Source organism: Euleptes europaea, chromosome 7 (genome assembly GCF_029931775.1).
Source record: "Euleptes europaea isolate rEulEur1 chromosome 7, rEulEur1.hap1, whole genome shotgun sequence".
Taxonomy (NCBI): domain Eukaryota; kingdom Metazoa; phylum Chordata; class Lepidosauria; order Squamata; family Sphaerodactylidae; genus Euleptes; species Euleptes europaea.
Genome location: NC_079318.1, coordinates 25,299,820 through 25,317,035, shown reverse-complemented (window position 1 = coordinate 25,317,035; position 17,216 = coordinate 25,299,820). Strand labels below are relative to the sequence as shown.

The following is a 17,216-nucleotide window of genomic DNA, read 5'->3' as shown; positions in this document are numbered from 1 at the left end:
TGCCTTGCTCAGAACCTGGACCCAGTGGCCCAGCTGTGAGCCCTCAAGCTACTGAGGCAGCATCAAGGGCTGACAAGTGGAGACAACAGCAGAGAAAGGCACTGGCGGCTAAAAGACATAGTGCCCAGCTGGAAGCCTACTGGCGTTTGCTGGAACAGCAGCAGAACAGTGAGTCCTCGCAGGATGAGGATTGACATGGAATCAGTATGCCAGAAAAGCAGCAGCTGAACAACCCAGAGATGAGGAAGCAACGCAGTGTATACCTGAGCAACCTGCTGACTCCCATGCCTGAACAACTCTCCGTGCCTTTAGACCTTGGACTGGCTAGTTGGACCTCTGACTCTCCATGACCCTTGATCTTGGACTGGCTACCTGGACTACGAACTGTAACTCTGATTTGGCAGGTACTGGACTCTGAATTCTGGCTTTGACAAACAGACTTGTTCTTTGGATGCTGCTTTACCCTCTCCCTGCTTTTGGCAACCACCTGGAGCAGTATCTCAGAGACACTATAAGCAGAGACCTGAGCATTGGCAGCTAGCCAGCACAAAGCTCCTGTGGGGGCATTTTTGGAGGTAGTCACCAAATTTGCACCGTGGCTGCAAGGGACTCTCTTTAGATGGTCACCGAACTTTGGTGAACTTTAGGATGGGGCTCCAATTTTATGGGCCAGCAAAGGGGTAGCCCTCATCTTCCAGGCATTTGTGAGCCGAGCTGTCCATCGGTTTTCAGGTTCAGAGGTTCAGCATTGCCAAGGACTGGTGGAAAGAGCCAATTGGCAGGCTAGCACCTCTAAGTCTGGGGCTCCCTTCGTATCTGGGATGCATAGCATGATGTCCATGCAAATTAGCTTAGAAACAGAGGGAAAAGGCTTAAATGCAAGAAAAATAAGGCATGGAAAAATTTCTTTTGGTGGCAAATGACATTCTGTGAACAGTCCTTTATTATAGTCATCAAAAATCTGCTTTAAAGAGATGGTCATGGTGCGGGGAAACAAAGCCTCTACTCGGGGCGACCTTCAGCTTGAGAGCAGGATTTCGGGGGGGGGGTGATATCGGAGCCAGCCGAAGTCTCAACCATGGGACTGTTCTGAAAGAGACTGCTCATCCACATGGGTGAGGGAGTCTCCTTCGGAAGTCTGGTGGTGTGAGCAGCTGTTGAAGCCGGTTCTTTTTAGTTGGAGGGTATATCCCTCCAAACAGGACTTAGTGAGCCTCGACTTTTAAAAAACCCTTCTGCTTGATCCAGATCAACCCGCTGAATGGTTGGTCGGACCAAGTTGGCTCTGGTTACACGACCCCTACGTCAAAAGGGCCACAACTAGGGGCTTTAACAAAAAACCTGCCCCCCCCCAAAAGAAAATGGGAGAAAGCAATGAGCCATGCATCTGAGCAAAAGCAAATAGCCAAACCCAAAAAAGTTGAATAATTATTTGGCTTTTTTGGGAATCGCTTATTCGGCTTCAGGAAGATCCCCAGGTTTGGGTATTCAGTAAAACTGAAACCCAAATATTGCTGAAATGGCTAGTTTGGGTTTATTTTGGGTCTGGGTATATCAATATACACAATCCTAATCAAGACATTAAAATATGTGTACATAAAATATTTAAGCAATTCAGTAAAACATAGATGCATACATAACACACAGCCAGGAAGGAGATCCAATTATAGGAAGCTGGAAAACACAATCGAAACAAAATACGCTTAGGTTAACTCCCTAATAAGTTAGTTGGTTTTCTCTCATTTTCTGTTTATGAGTAATCTTTTTAATGTAACTAATGAATCAACAGTGGATACTTATAACATATTCGAGGATCATGCTGATTAAGTAGTAAACTTGCATGGGATCCCCTAATTGTGGGGGGGAAATTATGGTATCCCATTCCCAGTTGTCCTAGAGTGATGGTAGACGTTATTTAGAAGTGTTTGAAAAAGAAGCAAGCATGACTTGAGCTTTCATTCTCTTTCCACATTCTGGGTAATGTTTCTAAGAGCAATTCACACATCTTTCCCAATAGGGAGATATATGTTAGAAGGGCATTTAGAAATCACATATCTCCCCACACATGAGATGGATGAGTCACAGCTTCAGATGTTAACCATATGTGTGAAAGAGGATTTGTGCAGGTCACTTTCAATCTCTGTCTTGTTAATTTTTAAGTATTACCCATAGAAACAGGATGACCACTACCGCACTGAATACGTAACTAGGATTTCCTTTACATTTTTTAGTGTTCATGTGTTGCCTACTGATTTAGCTCTAATACCATGTAGGTGGCTATGATCACAACCTTTCCTCCCCCGCTACCTAACCAATAGTACTGAGTATAATCTTTAGTTATAAATGTATCTATGTAATCCCTCCAAATATAGGATTGTGTTTTCATAATTGTTCAGTTTATAGTCCCTGAAATATTGTATTTTACTTGCTTAGTCCAGTGAGCATAGGGTTTGGCATTATTTCCAAAATCTCCACTTTGTTATCTTCATTGCATTGTTTTTCGAATTTATGTCATTTTTACTTCTATTAAAAAAATTCCTGCTATCAGTGCCTCCAACATAGTCTTTCCTGGAGCTATTCCCCAAATGGTTGGATATTATAGTCTGGTTTTGATTGGAGGTTGAGCAGGAAGGGATTGGTGACAATGCTATTTTGAATTACTTCATTAGGTCCATAGTGATAAGCATGTGCAGAATAGCGTTTAGGCAGCTATGAAACATGTGAGGCTTCCTTGTCCTAAATCTAGGCATTCCGTTCATTGGGGACAATATAGTTTGAGTAGTACCAGTTCTCCAAGGTTTCACACCGAGGTCTTTCCCAGTCCTGCTATCTAACGTGCCAGAGATTTGTGGAATCTTCTGCATGCGTGTTCTTCAGCTGATTTGTGGGGCCTTGTAAAATTTCCTTATATACAGGCTTTTGCTGCACACCAGTGGAAAGGCGCAGGATTCGAATTCACAGCCGCTCAGGCTCAAACCTAATGAGATTGTGTGGTGTACATAATTTGCTTATTTAAAACATTTATTAGCCACCTTTCTTCCCTAAAGGAAGAATATCTAAAGGAAAATATCTAATTTATGAAAACTAGAATGGGTAGATTTTATTATCAAGTTCATGCCAATGTCTGGTTGTAGCTGATACCAAAATTAATCTTGAATTTCACAACATTTATTTTCTCTGACCCCACCCCCCATCACAAAGCATATGGAATTCCTCAGATACATCAGAGTTTAAAGGCATTTCATGTTCAGATGCAAAGTGATCACTGCCATTAAATAGGATATTAGTTTGTAGTTCTATTCAGTATTACATATGATGTTTCCAGTGATTTCTAAGAAATCAATATTCAGACCTCTCTAAAGAGGTAATTTTCTCAGTGCTAAATATAAGTTCTATTTGTCAGTTCAGCTGTATACAGTAACATGAATGGTAATCAAATCTGTTGTTTGGGCAGACAGCGATAATGCGGTCACATTTGTTTTAAAATGAGAAGAAATTGGTTTAATCAAAATTGCATTATAATAACATCAAAGCTTGATTTGCTGGTAGTGTCAGAAACAAACAGCATAATGATTTTTAATGAAAGCATTTTTCACATACACCATTGAGGGTGAAGTTTAGTAACTGAACAAAGTTTCATAGGAATACTAAATTATGATTTGGTTTATAAAGTGCTGTTGCAAAATAAAACATCGACGATGTGATTCCTTGTAATCTGATATCTTTTTAATGTGGATATTCTTTACTACCATAGTATTATATATACTCTCTACCCTATTTGGGGCTTTTTACCATAGAAAAAATATAGTTAAGTAAAGATACTCAGAGTTGTGCACAGTATAGAGAGAGCTGACATAGCCCTTCCTCCCAGGAGCCGAACGTTAGGTCACTGAATGAAGTTTAGGGAGGGGCCATGGGTCAGGCGAAGAGCATCTGCATGACATGTGGGCAGTAGGTCCCAGGTTCAATCCCTGGCATTTCCAGTTTAAAAAAAGACCAGGAAAGAGGTAGCTTCTACCTTGAGACCCTGGAGAGCCACTGCCTGTTTGAGTAAACAATACTCGCCATGATGGACCAGTGGTCTGATTCAGCATAAGGCAGCTTCATGTGTGTTCAAGTTAATTGACAGAAAGTTCAAGATAGCCAAAGGGAAGCGCTTCTTCATACAACCCCTTAATGCTATCTGGAAACTAATGCTAGCTACTGGGGCTGATCATTTCAATCAACCCCCCCACCCTGTGGAATCTTGATATCCCTGTAAGTCTAAAGCCCAGCAAACAGCGATCTGTTAAAAATTAATTGCCTTTGAAACCTGGTCAATACCACAATTAATTGCTGCTTTTTACACTACATTTTTTCCAAGCTGCTATGTCCTGATAGCTGGGTCAGCCTGCCTCACATGCTTGGCAGTGGCAAATCAAGAACATTTTGAACACCTTCCTGAAAATTTCAAGACTCGGCCTGCGATTGTGCAAGGGTTTTGCCTCTTTATCCCCATCTTTCTTCTCTTCCCTTCTTTCTTGGCAAGATTTAATAAAAACGTTACGATTATTATTATACTTCAGAAATAAACACCATCCTTTTCCATGGCTTTCTGAATATGAAAGCTTTGGAATGAAACTGAACATTTTGGAATGAAGTAGTGCCGTGCCGTGTAATGAGTTACAATCACCAAGATTCTGAAAAGTTTCTAGTGCATTTAAATTGAGGCATGAACGCCGTTCAAAATGGTTCCACAAATAGGCATCGCAGAGTGCCATATTGTCCTTCTCTATAATTCACAGAGCTGCATGAGAGTGAAAGCGTACAAGGCACCTTGATACTACTGCAAAGACGGTGTAGTGGTTAAGAGTGGTGGTTTGGAGCGGTGGACTCTGATCTGGAGAACTGGGTTTGATTCCCCACTCCTTCACATGAGTGGCGGAGGCTAATCTGGTTATAAGGATTTTGAAATTGCTCAGATTGGTTATTTTGTTTATTCAGCAGTATTTAAGATGTGTATATATGTAAATATTGTTCTTTTGAGTCTTAATGCTTAGTGCAGTCTGCATGGTTTTTTTTACATGTGAGAAGGTATCATGCCAGCATTAAATAAATATATATATTTTCTTTGCTTTTTAGGGACACAACCAGATCATAACGTACAGCAGGCCTGTATATTTTTGTATACTGTGCAGCCTTATTTTGTTGCTAGATGCTGGATCTAAAAATAAAAGTCCGTCAATTTATACAGTATATGGCCTGAAGATTTTCTCACCTGGATCACTTCGGGCAGCCAGAGATCATACAATAGGTGAGATAAAATAGCTGAAAAATTAACCATGGGCGGTTGGTCCCTCCAGTTGTACAAGCCATTGAGTCTCTTTGCACTTTTATCTCTGAGAAATGGGGTGGTGGTGGTGAGGAATAAGCCTTTAAATGTGATGATCAGATGTGTGTTCCACTCACTCAAGCATTAATAGCCTCTCTTCCATGAGATGGAAGATGCTGGTACAGGAGTCATCACTGTTGGATTTTCCCCCCCCCCCCACACACACACGTCTCTGACATTTTGAAGATGCTATTTAATGTTTTTGCTATTTAGTTGAATGTTTTCTTTTAAAGATGTGAAGTGTTAAGTATTAATGTGGCTATTATGTCTCACTCTGCATAGATCCAGGCGTTGACATCCTAGTTATAGGCTACCTTATTGTGTGCTTAAAATTGTTCCCTCCTAAAGCGAATTTTCCTTTGTAAAAAGTGGCTATTGCGGCTTTGTTTCATGCGTTTGCATGTAATGTTTAGTTAGGATCTAACTGTACGTTACATTTTCCCTGGGGACGTCCCTGGGTCAGGCGGAGAACAGTTCTGTGAAACCAGGGCATCAGTCTGCAGACCTCCCCCCCTTCACTTGTTCCCAGCAGTTTGTAGCCACTGGACAGAAGGTGCCGCTTCCTCCACTTCCCCAAAGTAAAATTCCATTGTGATCAAAGTAATAGTCTCCAGCCACTGTGGAGATCAAAGCGGTCTTGCATTTGAGGAGGTTCAATCACTTTTCCCACTCACTGGTGGTGGGGGTGTGAGTCTGTTCATAACTTTTCTAACAACTTCCCTGAAAGCAAAACCACCTGGTCAGTCTGTCTGGGTTTTTTTTCCTCCCCAGTTGCCAACCCTTTCCACAACTCATAAAAATTTATAATTATGCTGATCGCAATGCCCTGCATTCAACACTGCTTCTGAGACAGGTTGTTTAATTTTTTTTTAATTTGAGTATCAGATCAAAATGATAGTACTTCCTGTGTGACTAATTGGAGAGCCTAAGGGCGTAACTACATTCCTGGGTTGTGTGGAGAGGTGTGTTCTGGAGTTCTGCACTTCTCAAGAGTTTGCGGGGCCAATTCAGATTAGCAGCACGTCATGTGGAGAGACAAGGCTTAGACCTTTTCCTGATCTGAAATGGCCCCAGAGGGCACTCTTTGCCCCACTGGGAGCTGGAGATGATGAGCTACGTATTAGCTTTTGACGACAGGGAAAACTGCACCTCCTGGAGTCATTTCATATTGGGAAAATGGTGCGTGGTGGGGGAGGTCTAACTCCCTCTTTCCACTCACCTTGTTCCCAGTCCTGATTAGGACCATACAAGTCTAAGGTGTGCTGAACTTGAGAACACATGGATACATGAAGCTGCCTTATATTGAATCAGACCCTTGGGCCATCAAAGTCAGTATTGTCTACTCAGACCAGCAGCAGCTCTCCAGGGTCTCAGGCAGAGGTCTTTTCACATCATCTACTTGCCTAGTCCCTTTAACTGGAGATGCCGGGGATTGAACCTGGGACCTTCTGCATGCCAAGCAGAGGCTGTACCACTGAGCCACAGCCCCTCCCCAGTTGAACTCATGGCTGGAGCCTACATATAACTGCTTCATTGCTCACTTAGAGTTGCTACAGAGCTTTGCATGTTAGTCTGTAGCACCCAAAGCAGCAAAGAGTCCTGTGTCACCTTAAAAACTAACTTTATTGTAGCATCCCATTTGTGAGCCAGCACTCAGGTTTCCAGATGCAGGAAGGGTCACCCTCCATTGACAGAACTCTGAGTACAAATAGAGTGTGATATAATGGTTCAAGTGACAGACTATGATGTGAGAGATGCAGGTTGACTCCCCCAGCCTATCATGAACCTCATTTGGGGTAGTTACATTTTTTGTGTTATAGTGTGTCTTTCTCGCTGAGGTTCAAGGCAGATTACTTAGGGTAAGTCAAATACAATCAACAGGAAGGGACATCCAGTAAACAGTGCAATAGGGTTTGGATTGCAGAAATCTGAAAACAAGCAGAAATCTCAAACAGAGCTGAAACCAACCTGAAGCACAGCATAGGCATTTAAATATGGTATGTTAAATGAAGCAGAAATTACATAGGAGGAGCATACTTCCAGCCACAGATGTTATACAGTAGTATAGTCCACAGTCTATGTCCCTTTGCCAAAGCCATATTTCTGAACCGTTTCATCATAATGTAGCCCTATTACCTGTGTAAAAAAAACCCTTCCAGAATAATTCAGTGTTGCTTAGTTTGCGGAAAGTCAGGAGAGTGGAAGCCTTCCTGACCACATCTTGACCTCAACATGTAGGCCGTTCTATAAGGTGGGGCCACAATAGAGAATGCACATATAAGGGGAGTCGTTGAGTTTTTCTGATTTTCAGGGTGGCACCTGCTGGACGCCCTGCTCCAGTGAGCGACGTTGTGGCAGAGAATAGGTGGTCCTGCTGATAAGGACCATGGCCGTGAAGGGCTTTTCATGTGATAGCCAGTACCTTGAGCTGAGCCCAGTATCTGATGATGAAGAGTTGGTTTTTATATGCTGACTTTCTCCACCACTTAAGGAAGAATCAAACCGGCTTACAATGAGCATTCTTTAAGCCTAAACTACCTCGCAGGATTGTCGTCAACATAAAATGATGGAGGGGAGAACCATTTATGGTGCCCCTGAAGAGGAAATGCAATATAAAAACATACTAGGTAAATAGGTGGGGGAGAAACGGAAGAAGTTGTTACAAAAGGAATCTAGAAAGTAAGGCAAAGCAATCCAGAGATAGATACGTTACACTGCTGTGTGGTGGTGGAAAGTGTTGTCAAGTCACAGCTGGCTTATGGTGACCCCGAAGAGGCAAGAGACGTTCAGAGGTGGTTTGCCATTGCCTGCCTCTGCGTGGACTGAGAGCGTTCTGAGAGAACTGTGACTGGGCCAACGTCATCCAGCAGGCTTCATGTGGAGGAGTGGGGAATCGAACCCAGTTCTCCAGATTAGAGTCTGCCACTCTTAACCACTACACCCCACTGGCTCAAAAAGAACGTTACTATATGTGTGGGAAAACCATATCTAGTCAAAGGGGGAAAGGATCCTATTGGAGAGGCTGTGTATTATTCTTAGGTGCTAGGACACTGAGGACCATTGTATGTTTTTACTTTAGGAGGGGACTCTTAGTTGGGTCCCAAGCAACAAACTTGTTAGACAAAGACCAGAAAAGAAAATATGGTTTATCCTATCACTTTCTTGCAGCCACTTTGTTCTCCTTAGAGTGCTGCTTTTCTCTTTGTGAACTGTGATGGTAAATATTAGGACAGTTGGTTGGAAACTGCCATTAGGATGTAGGATAACCTTCTTAAGATAAGTGAACAATATTCTTGTATGAAACACATAAGGCTTGGATGGGGAATGCCACAAATCACGTGAGCTAACTGGTCTGTCCCATCATTACTTGTGGTACTTCTGTGTAGCTGATGTTAAAGATCATGGAATGGATTAAGTGGGTTTTGTGGTGTCACTTCCTACTATAGCTAATTACATAGTGAGGGGAAAACTGGACCACTTATTTTGGTTAGTTTCTTTATTAGAGTTTGCTTTTGCTTTCATCAGAGTTTTTCTTTGCTTATGTTTGTATTTTTGTCAAAGGTGATAAATAATTCAGACAGAATCCTAAATGGCTCCTGGGAGAAAAAGATAAAGGGAGGATACATAGCAGCTACAATAAAATGTGCTGATTTTTTTTTTACTCCCCTTCAGGAGATTCTTCAGGAAGCCTGGGTTTGAGGGAAACAATATATTTTTTCATTTTGAATCTTTGAAAAAATAGGTGCAGCAAGCTGCCTTTGTTAGCCTACCCATTTCTTGGGCAGTAAGTTGCAGAAGTAGTGTTTTTTTTAAAAAAGAACTCTATCTTATTATTTTTCACAGAGCCAGAAGCATGTTGTGTTCTCTTCTGAGCATGACTAAAAACTCTTCTTGAATCTGAGAATTATTTCGTTCTTCTTATCCACCTTCCCAGAGGAAAGGAGGAAACATATCAGAACACCCAGGGAAAGTCTCTGATTCTTCTTTTCTTCTTGAGCATTAAAGATTCCTGAAACAGCACAGATGGAGCAAGAGAGGAAGGGTAGATGAGACAGAAGATGATGGGGGATTTGAAATTAGAGGAACAAATGAAACCTGTGAATCCGTAGTTGTAGTAATGGTTGGACTCAATACTCAGCAAAGCTTTAGCATATGGGTGCTTTCAATCAATCAATTTATTTGCAGTCATAGACCATCAAATAAGACTAATTTGCATAGTTAAATACCATAGGATAAAAACAAATACAAAATAGATTTCCTATTAAAAATGGTTAAAATGGTTAAAAATTGCAAGATTATCAAAGTGCATAACTAATTAATATCTGAGCAAATACTAAATGTGGGTGCAATTAGAATGCTTGATAATATCCTAAAATTACAGAGGCTAAAACTAGAAGGAAAAATAAATGAATGAATAAATGAATAAACTTGTATTCAAACTGCAGGATCAAACAGTATTCATTCTCTATTTCATTAGCTATTGTAGGTTCTTAAGCACACTCTGCCTGATTTTAATTGCTAGCCAAGCAAACCAGGCCATGCTTGCAGATAGGTTAGCCATAGTAGCCGATAGGAGGAGCTCTAAACGTCACTTTCTTACAGGGTGGTTTCAAAATTCCAAAAAGAGAGTCGCGACAACAGTATTCATTCTCTATTTCATTAGCTATTGTAGGTTCTTAAGCACACACTGCCTGATTTTAATTGCTAGCCAGGCAAACCAGGCCATACTTGCAGATAGGTTAGCCATAGTAGTAGATAGGAGGAGCTCTAAACGTCACTTTCTTAAAGGGTGGTTTCAAAATTCCAAAAAGAGAGTCGCGACTCTCTGGGTCAGAGGCATAGACTTCTCCATTTCCCAATGGGAGGGCACAGGACTGAACCTGGTCCATGCTCATACGTAGTAAGCTATACTATTTATGTTTCCAAAAACCATATGCCATCAACAATTAATTGTGTGTGTGTTTTTAGTCTGAATCTCAGGCAAAGAAAGAGGGCTCTGTAAGAAGAGAAGATGTCATTAACGCCTTCACTGAGAAAAATATTTCATTTGTGTATGAAAGGCAGTCCTTCCCCGCCCCCTTTCTTTTTTCCTTACAACTACCCTGTGAGGGTATGTGGTTGCCCAAAGGTCACATAGTGTGCTTTAAGGCTAAGTGGGGAGTGGAACTTTGGTCTCCCTAATCTTGGACCAACACTCTATACTGGATACTCAATATGAATCTCCAAATGCATCTCATAAGCTAGAGTAAATACTGGCCTCTTGGATACCCTGGCCTGAAAATATGAGAGCTTTGTTTGGTTGAAGTAGGGCCCAGGACAGCGGAATCACCTCATTTTCCATATTTGGGGTACCAACTTTATCTCTTCCCCCATGTAAAAATGCACAGAGACAAAAAAACAGCTAAAGGCAGAAATATTCCCATTTCCTCCCATTTCTTTTTCTCTAAAGCTGCAAGTCCCAGGATACCAAAATCAGCATGTTGTCTGTTTCATTCATTTGCAAGCCCTTTTGGCAATGGGTAGGCCTGCAGATGTCCAGCCAGTGAATCAGTCTCCTGCTGTCCTGGACCCTACTTCAACCACTGAATCAGTCTTCCACTACTCATAAGCATACCCTGAGGAGAGCTTTGCTTTCCTTCTCCAAAGCAAGGAGTTGCTAGCCCCTAACGTGGCTGTCATTGTGAAGGTGAATTTAGCCAGGATAGAATCAGGGCAGACAGCACGGTAACCAGAAAAAAACGCACATGAAAAATGCCCACATGAAAATTGCTCACAGAAAAAAACCCACGGTCATAAATGCGCACAAGAAAAAAAGCCCACATGGAAAAAAGCCCACATGGAAACCAGACAGCACACATCTAAGTAGGAAGGAGGTCTTTCATACCTACACACCCATAGCTAAAAATGAAATGGAGATGGGCATGGGACCATTTCTTTCTCTAAGGCAGGGCCCTCCAGGACACAGTAAAAATGCAATTATTAGTATCCCATCTGTAAAGGCAAACCACAATTCTCTTGATCCGTTACTCACATCAGTGTTTGTGTTGCAGGCTACAGGAAACACATTCTTTGGTCCAGCCATTGAGGCCTTCTGATTGCTATGTGGATTCATCTTTCCCTTCCCCCCTTCTACGCTCTTTCTCTCTCTCTGTTATTTCTTCACACACAGTATTATCCGCTGAAGGCAGCAGCCGCAGCCTTGCTGTTTGTCCCAGTGGCGTACCCGGGGCGAAAGGGGACAGGAGGCTGCCTATAGGCAGCTCCACTCCCCGGCACGCCCCAGGAGTGCTCCCCCTCTGACACCGGCACACCCCCTGGAACGCTGGCATTGGGGCCACTCATGGCAGCATAAGTAGCCCGGGCACTGGTGCGGGGGCCGGCACAGCCCCTTCCTGGCCTCCTGAGGACGTCCGTCCTCAGAAGTCAGGAATGGGCTGTTAGTTTGGCCCTGAATTCACTACAGCGCTTCCCTATGGCATTGCTTTCCTGCTATTACTGCTGCCACTGGCCAGATTTATATTTATTTATGTATTTTATTAATTGCCTTTTTGCTTGACAAGCCTTTGAAGGCTATTAGAACTGACAGGAAATCATGAAGCTGCTAAGATGACCATGAGGGGGGATAAAAGCCCAGAGTGTAATAGTACAAGAGATTATATTCCTTCTGTACTGTGACTTTATGCGAATAAAGGAATGATGGAAGTAAAGATTATATTCCTGTAGATCAGTTTTAAATGCCAAGTGAAATAAAGAAGTTTTGACTTTTCACCTAAATCATTTCAATGGGAAGATGTCCTTATGTGCTTTCCCAGGGTATGACTCTGTTTTGATCTGACCCTCTTTTGAGCCACAGAAGATCTCGCTTTGTGTAAAGAAGGTATCTAGCAGAAGTGTGCTAGGCACAGTATAGCAGACTACAGAAACGGATGCATTCATGCTTTTAAAGGGAGAAATGCCTTCAAGTTTTGCTTTAAAAATTTTTTTCAAGGCTCATCAGAGTAGGACTATATTCTGCCCAGGCTAACAAATGGGCTTACTCACAGGGAAAATTGCCAGGAACAGCAATGTGGTGTTCTGTAAGAAACAGAATGAACAATCTGTGTGCTGTTTGAAACATAGTTTCGTACAGCTTCCCAGTGGACCCGTAAACATAGCCGTCTGATTGCTTTTTCTTTAACTACACCCATAGCCTGACATGAGGCTCCCTCTCTTTTCCCATGGATTTCAGATCAGGTCTTTGTTGGGTTTCCTCATGATAGTTTCAAGTTTAACAGACTTTTGCGGCAATGTATTTGCTGTCATTGCGCAATACGTTCTTTTTTTCTGTCTGCTGCAGATTTTAATCTAGAGAGCTGTGCTGTAAAAATCTGTTTGCTCAGATAATTCTCTTGGTTTTGTCATCTGTTTTCCTTTTAGCTTGTTCACTTTGAAAGTTTCTTTGTGGTCTTCATGTCCTCATTCTTACTTTCCCTGGTGTTACGTCAGCTGAACAAGCTTTCCCACAAATTTCTATTTTTTGCCAGTTTTCACTACTTTTCACTACTCACCATAGTGATGTTATTGAGCACTATATTCCAAATCCTGCAAACTATCTTAAGTCATTCCATAGAGACAAGCGTAAGGTGTAATGGGAGCTGCTACAACATTCTGCTATAAAGAGACCAAAGGACAATTCACATATTACAAAGTCTAAGTGGGAGACATATGGCCTCCAGAAGGGCTTAGGATCAGACTTGTGCCTGGAGTTCTGTGCTGGTTACTCAGTTCCTAGGGACCCAATGCAGATGGAGTCTTTTGCACATGGGAAGAAGAGGTGTCAGACTCCCCTACCCAACCCCCTTGCCATTTTCTTGACCTAAAGTAGCCATGGAAAGCTACTGTTGTCCCCACTGGGGAAAATGTCAACATGTATTGATGGCTACAGTTAAGTTTCACCAATGGGACAAATGGTGACTCCCAGAGATATTTCAGGCTGAGAAAAACAGCATAAGGGGAAGGGTTAAATCCCCTCTCCCCACACACTGTGGTCCTGATCCAGATCAGGCCCCATATGCCTGGGAATTTAGTTTTCAGCACAGAACCTAAGGCACACATCTGTTGATGGCAGTCTACCTGTCTGCCACATGGACTTTGCAACATGTGAATTGGCCTTCAGGGTCAAATTAGGCATGGTAGGGAGGATCCACTTGTCATAGAAGTTGGAAGGGGGCATACAGGCCATCTAGTCCAACCCCTTGCTCATTGCAGGATTATGTATATTTGTGTCATCTTCCTGACACCAATAGTTTGATTCTAAAGCAGCTGCTCTGACAGAGACAAAGCCTCCAGTTCTCAACTTAGCCTTCTCAGTCGGTTCCCACTGCTGACCGTTGTCTCCCTTCTGCTCAAGAACACATTCACAGGATAGCTAAGTTCCGTATAACATTCATTACATGCAAGGACAGTTAAGTTACTTCACCTTCATATAGCAAAATGAATAGAGACAATCCAAGATTCAGTGTAATTCACCATCCTTTACTAGTTTTCCAGCTTTACACCAGTTTATGTATCAAAACATTACAGTCATTTATCACCAGATTTTGAGGCAATTATACACCCAGGAACCAACCGCTCATGTTCACATAATTTGTGGATAGGTATACATCCAATGAGCATCTGTTTACATGTTGAATAAAAGTATCATAAAAAACCATTGGGTTGTGGCTCATTAAAGCTTTTTCCACAATAAATTTGTTATTTTTTAAGGTGCCCCAAGACTCTATCATTTTGACTGCTGCAAATCAATTCCTTCCTGGAATTTGGTTTCATTTTGATACTACAAAGGTATAAAACTGAGCAATCTCTATGAGTAGTGGCTTAGGGCAAATCTGCATTGTGGTACCCCACGCAAGGTTGTGGTACCCCATGCAAGTCTACACCATGTTGGTGGTACCCCACACAAGTCTACGCATGCATCCCTTGCAGTTATGGCTTGTCAGGAATTTCAACCCAATTTGGCACCATCAATCAAAGAGGTTAAAGATCTCAAGACAAGTGGTACACTTCTTCCACTGGTGGACTCTAGGTGCCAAAGTCCTAATAGAGATTCTGTTCCACCCCCACCCCCCTCTACCAGAAGTCACACTCACTAAGGAAACCTCCTTGTCTGGTTGGGGCACCCACATTGGTCAAGTGTCTGTCAGTGGGGTATGGTCCACCTGAGAAGTACTCCATTACATCAGTGCGCTAGAATTCAAGACCTTCTACAACAGTCTGTTAGCCCTGCACACCTATGTGTTGGGCAAAAATATCCAACTAGCTACAGTCTCACAGCCATGTTCCACATAAACAGGGTGACAGCTCTTCACTCACACACTGTTCACTGCCTCAGCCGCACCCCAGCACCTCACAAATGGCAAATCAACTGGGTTTTTCTTAATAGTCCCCTTTTGTCATGCACTGGGTAAAAAAAGGTCAGGCATACCTCTGGGAGGCACAGAACTCCCATTGCACATCTGATACAAGTCCACGTATCATCTTTCAACAAACAAAATGTGTAGAAATGTGGCTCTTAGCAAGTATGTTGGGCAGAGTACAGGAAACAAGTTCAACATGATCTCCAGGCATTGAAGAAAATGGGCTTTAGTGTGGTTATTATTGTATCTTTATCAAATTGGTTCTTCGCTTCTAGCCTGTGTCAGACATTGTAAATGTTCTTGTTATAACATCTTTTTATAAGCCAAAACCTTAATAAAACTATAAGAACAAAATAGTAACGGGTTTCATTGATTCTTTAAACCCATGCTACTTTTTATATTAACATAAAAATCTGTATACCATAACAATGAAAGGTGTTCCATCAAAAGCATATTGTATACCCTTCATGAATGTCAGTTATTGAGACTTTCAGATGCAAAGAATAATCTCATTTTCTGTGTGTATTTAATTCCAGGATTTTTATATTGCTTTCCTGCTATTTCTCTCCTTGGTCTTTTCCCACAAATCAACACTTTCTGCATATACCTCCTGGAACAAGTAGATATGCTGCTATTTGGTGGTACTGGTAAGCAGTTTATTATAGCCCTGTGTTGTCTAATCCGAAAAAATATTAATCAACGCCAACTTTCTGTTGAGGTGACTTGAAGTAACAGTGGACGAGATTCCTGTTCCTCCGATAAATTTGTAGAAAAAGAGATTTTGGCAGGTGCCACTTTTTCCGAACAAGCCGGGCCTGTCAAAGTTCCCTCTTCCGCCAAATTTGCACACTGAAAGCAAGAGCACTGGTGTTTTATGCCAACGTTGCCAAAGCTGCCTTATTTTAGTACATGGCTTTCTTGTGTGTGTGTGGGGGGGAAATTAGAACATTGTGTTTGCAACACAAGCAGTGTGTCTGATAAAGGGAACCCTCATCTCGCTGCCGCCTACTACTTTTGTTAGCTAGCACGCAAACAACTTTGCAGGTTGATGCTGCATGGAGGGCAGGGGGGTTGAACCAAACAGATTGCCTCTCTCTTACTTTAACACTCTCCCCCTGCACTGCGGTTGCAATTTCTGTTAGGATTCTAATTTTTTTTTCTTTTTTTGATTTTTTAAAATTATTTTTCAACACAATATAAAACATACAGCAAAGAAACACGCAAACTACACCACACAACAGCTCTACCTATCAATACAAGTCTTGGACAAGTTACTGTTTGTGAATAGCTGGAATGAATATAAACCTTTTAAACTAAGCTAATATAAAACCATTAAATAATTACAAAACATAATATTGATTAATTAACACCCATTGTATTCCCTATTGCTATGTATGGGTGTGAAAGCTGGACAATTAAGAAAGCTGACAGGAAGAAAGTCGACTCCTTTGAAATGTGGTGTTGGAGGAGAGTGTTACGGAGACCGTGGACTGCCAAAAAAGAAGAAGAAAGAAATCAGTGGGTTTTAGATCAAATCAAGCCTGAACTGACCTTAGAAGCTAAAATGACTAAACTGAGGCTATCGTATTTTGGTCACATTATGAGAAGGCAAGAGTCACTTGAAAAGATGGTCATGCTAGGAAAAGTTGAGGGCAGCAGGAAAAGAGGAAGACCCAACAAGAGATGGATTGAATCAATAAAGGAAGCCACAGCCCTCAATTTGCAAGACCTGAGCAAGGCAGTTAAAGATAGGACATTGTGGAGGACATTGATTCATAGGGTCGCCATGAGGCGGAAGCGACTTGACGTCACTTAACACACACACACACACACACACACACACACACACAACACCCTATTATCCTGCTGTATCAAAATCCTATTATCCGGCAAAATCAAAAGGATTCTACTTTTTTCCCCTATACACCACTTGGGATCTCTATAGCCCTAGAATCTCAGCTGGTCTGGCCCTAAAACTCATAGATATAGGCAATGAGCTATTTGAAGCTATATGCTTTAAGCAAAATAAAGTTAACACCTTATGTATACAATGATGTGGCTTCTTGTGAAGGGCAAAATATGCTGAAAATTACCTTGGCGCATAATGGCAGTGTTTCCTTTTGAATAAACTTTGTGACACTGTAAAATAAAATTGGTTCATTAGGAGCTCAGGAAAGAGGCAATGAGATATTTAGCCCTCTGTTGTATATTGAATTTACTTTCAATGATGTGTATCATCATTAGGAAGGCTGTCACGCAGTTAGAGCAAGCATTGGAGGAGGAGACAAATAGTACTCCATAAGGAAATTAAGTTTCTGTCTAGCACATTTGTGCCCTGCCCTGCCTCCAAGGAGCTCAGAGTGGCATACAGGGCTCTGTCTTCCCCACATTTTTATCCTCACTCCTGTCAGGTAGGCTGAAAGAGAGAGAGCGTGCGCTCCGGACTAGAT

The 17,216-nt window shown here is 42.0% G+C and overlaps 1 protein-coding gene across 1 annotated transcript in view; it reads left to right on the top strand.

Moving 5' to 3' along the window:
- Positions 1-17,216, top strand: part of PCNX2 (pecanex 2) — a 143,364-nt gene that overhangs the window by 33,693 nt on the left and 92,455 nt on the right. Inside the window, exons 13-14 of the mRNA XM_056852517.1 lie at positions 5,122-5,293; positions 15,303-15,413. Coding sequence (XP_056708495.1) covers positions 5,122-5,293; positions 15,303-15,413 — 283 coding nt within the window. The remainder of the gene's footprint in view (positions 1-5,121; positions 5,294-15,302; positions 15,414-17,216) is intronic.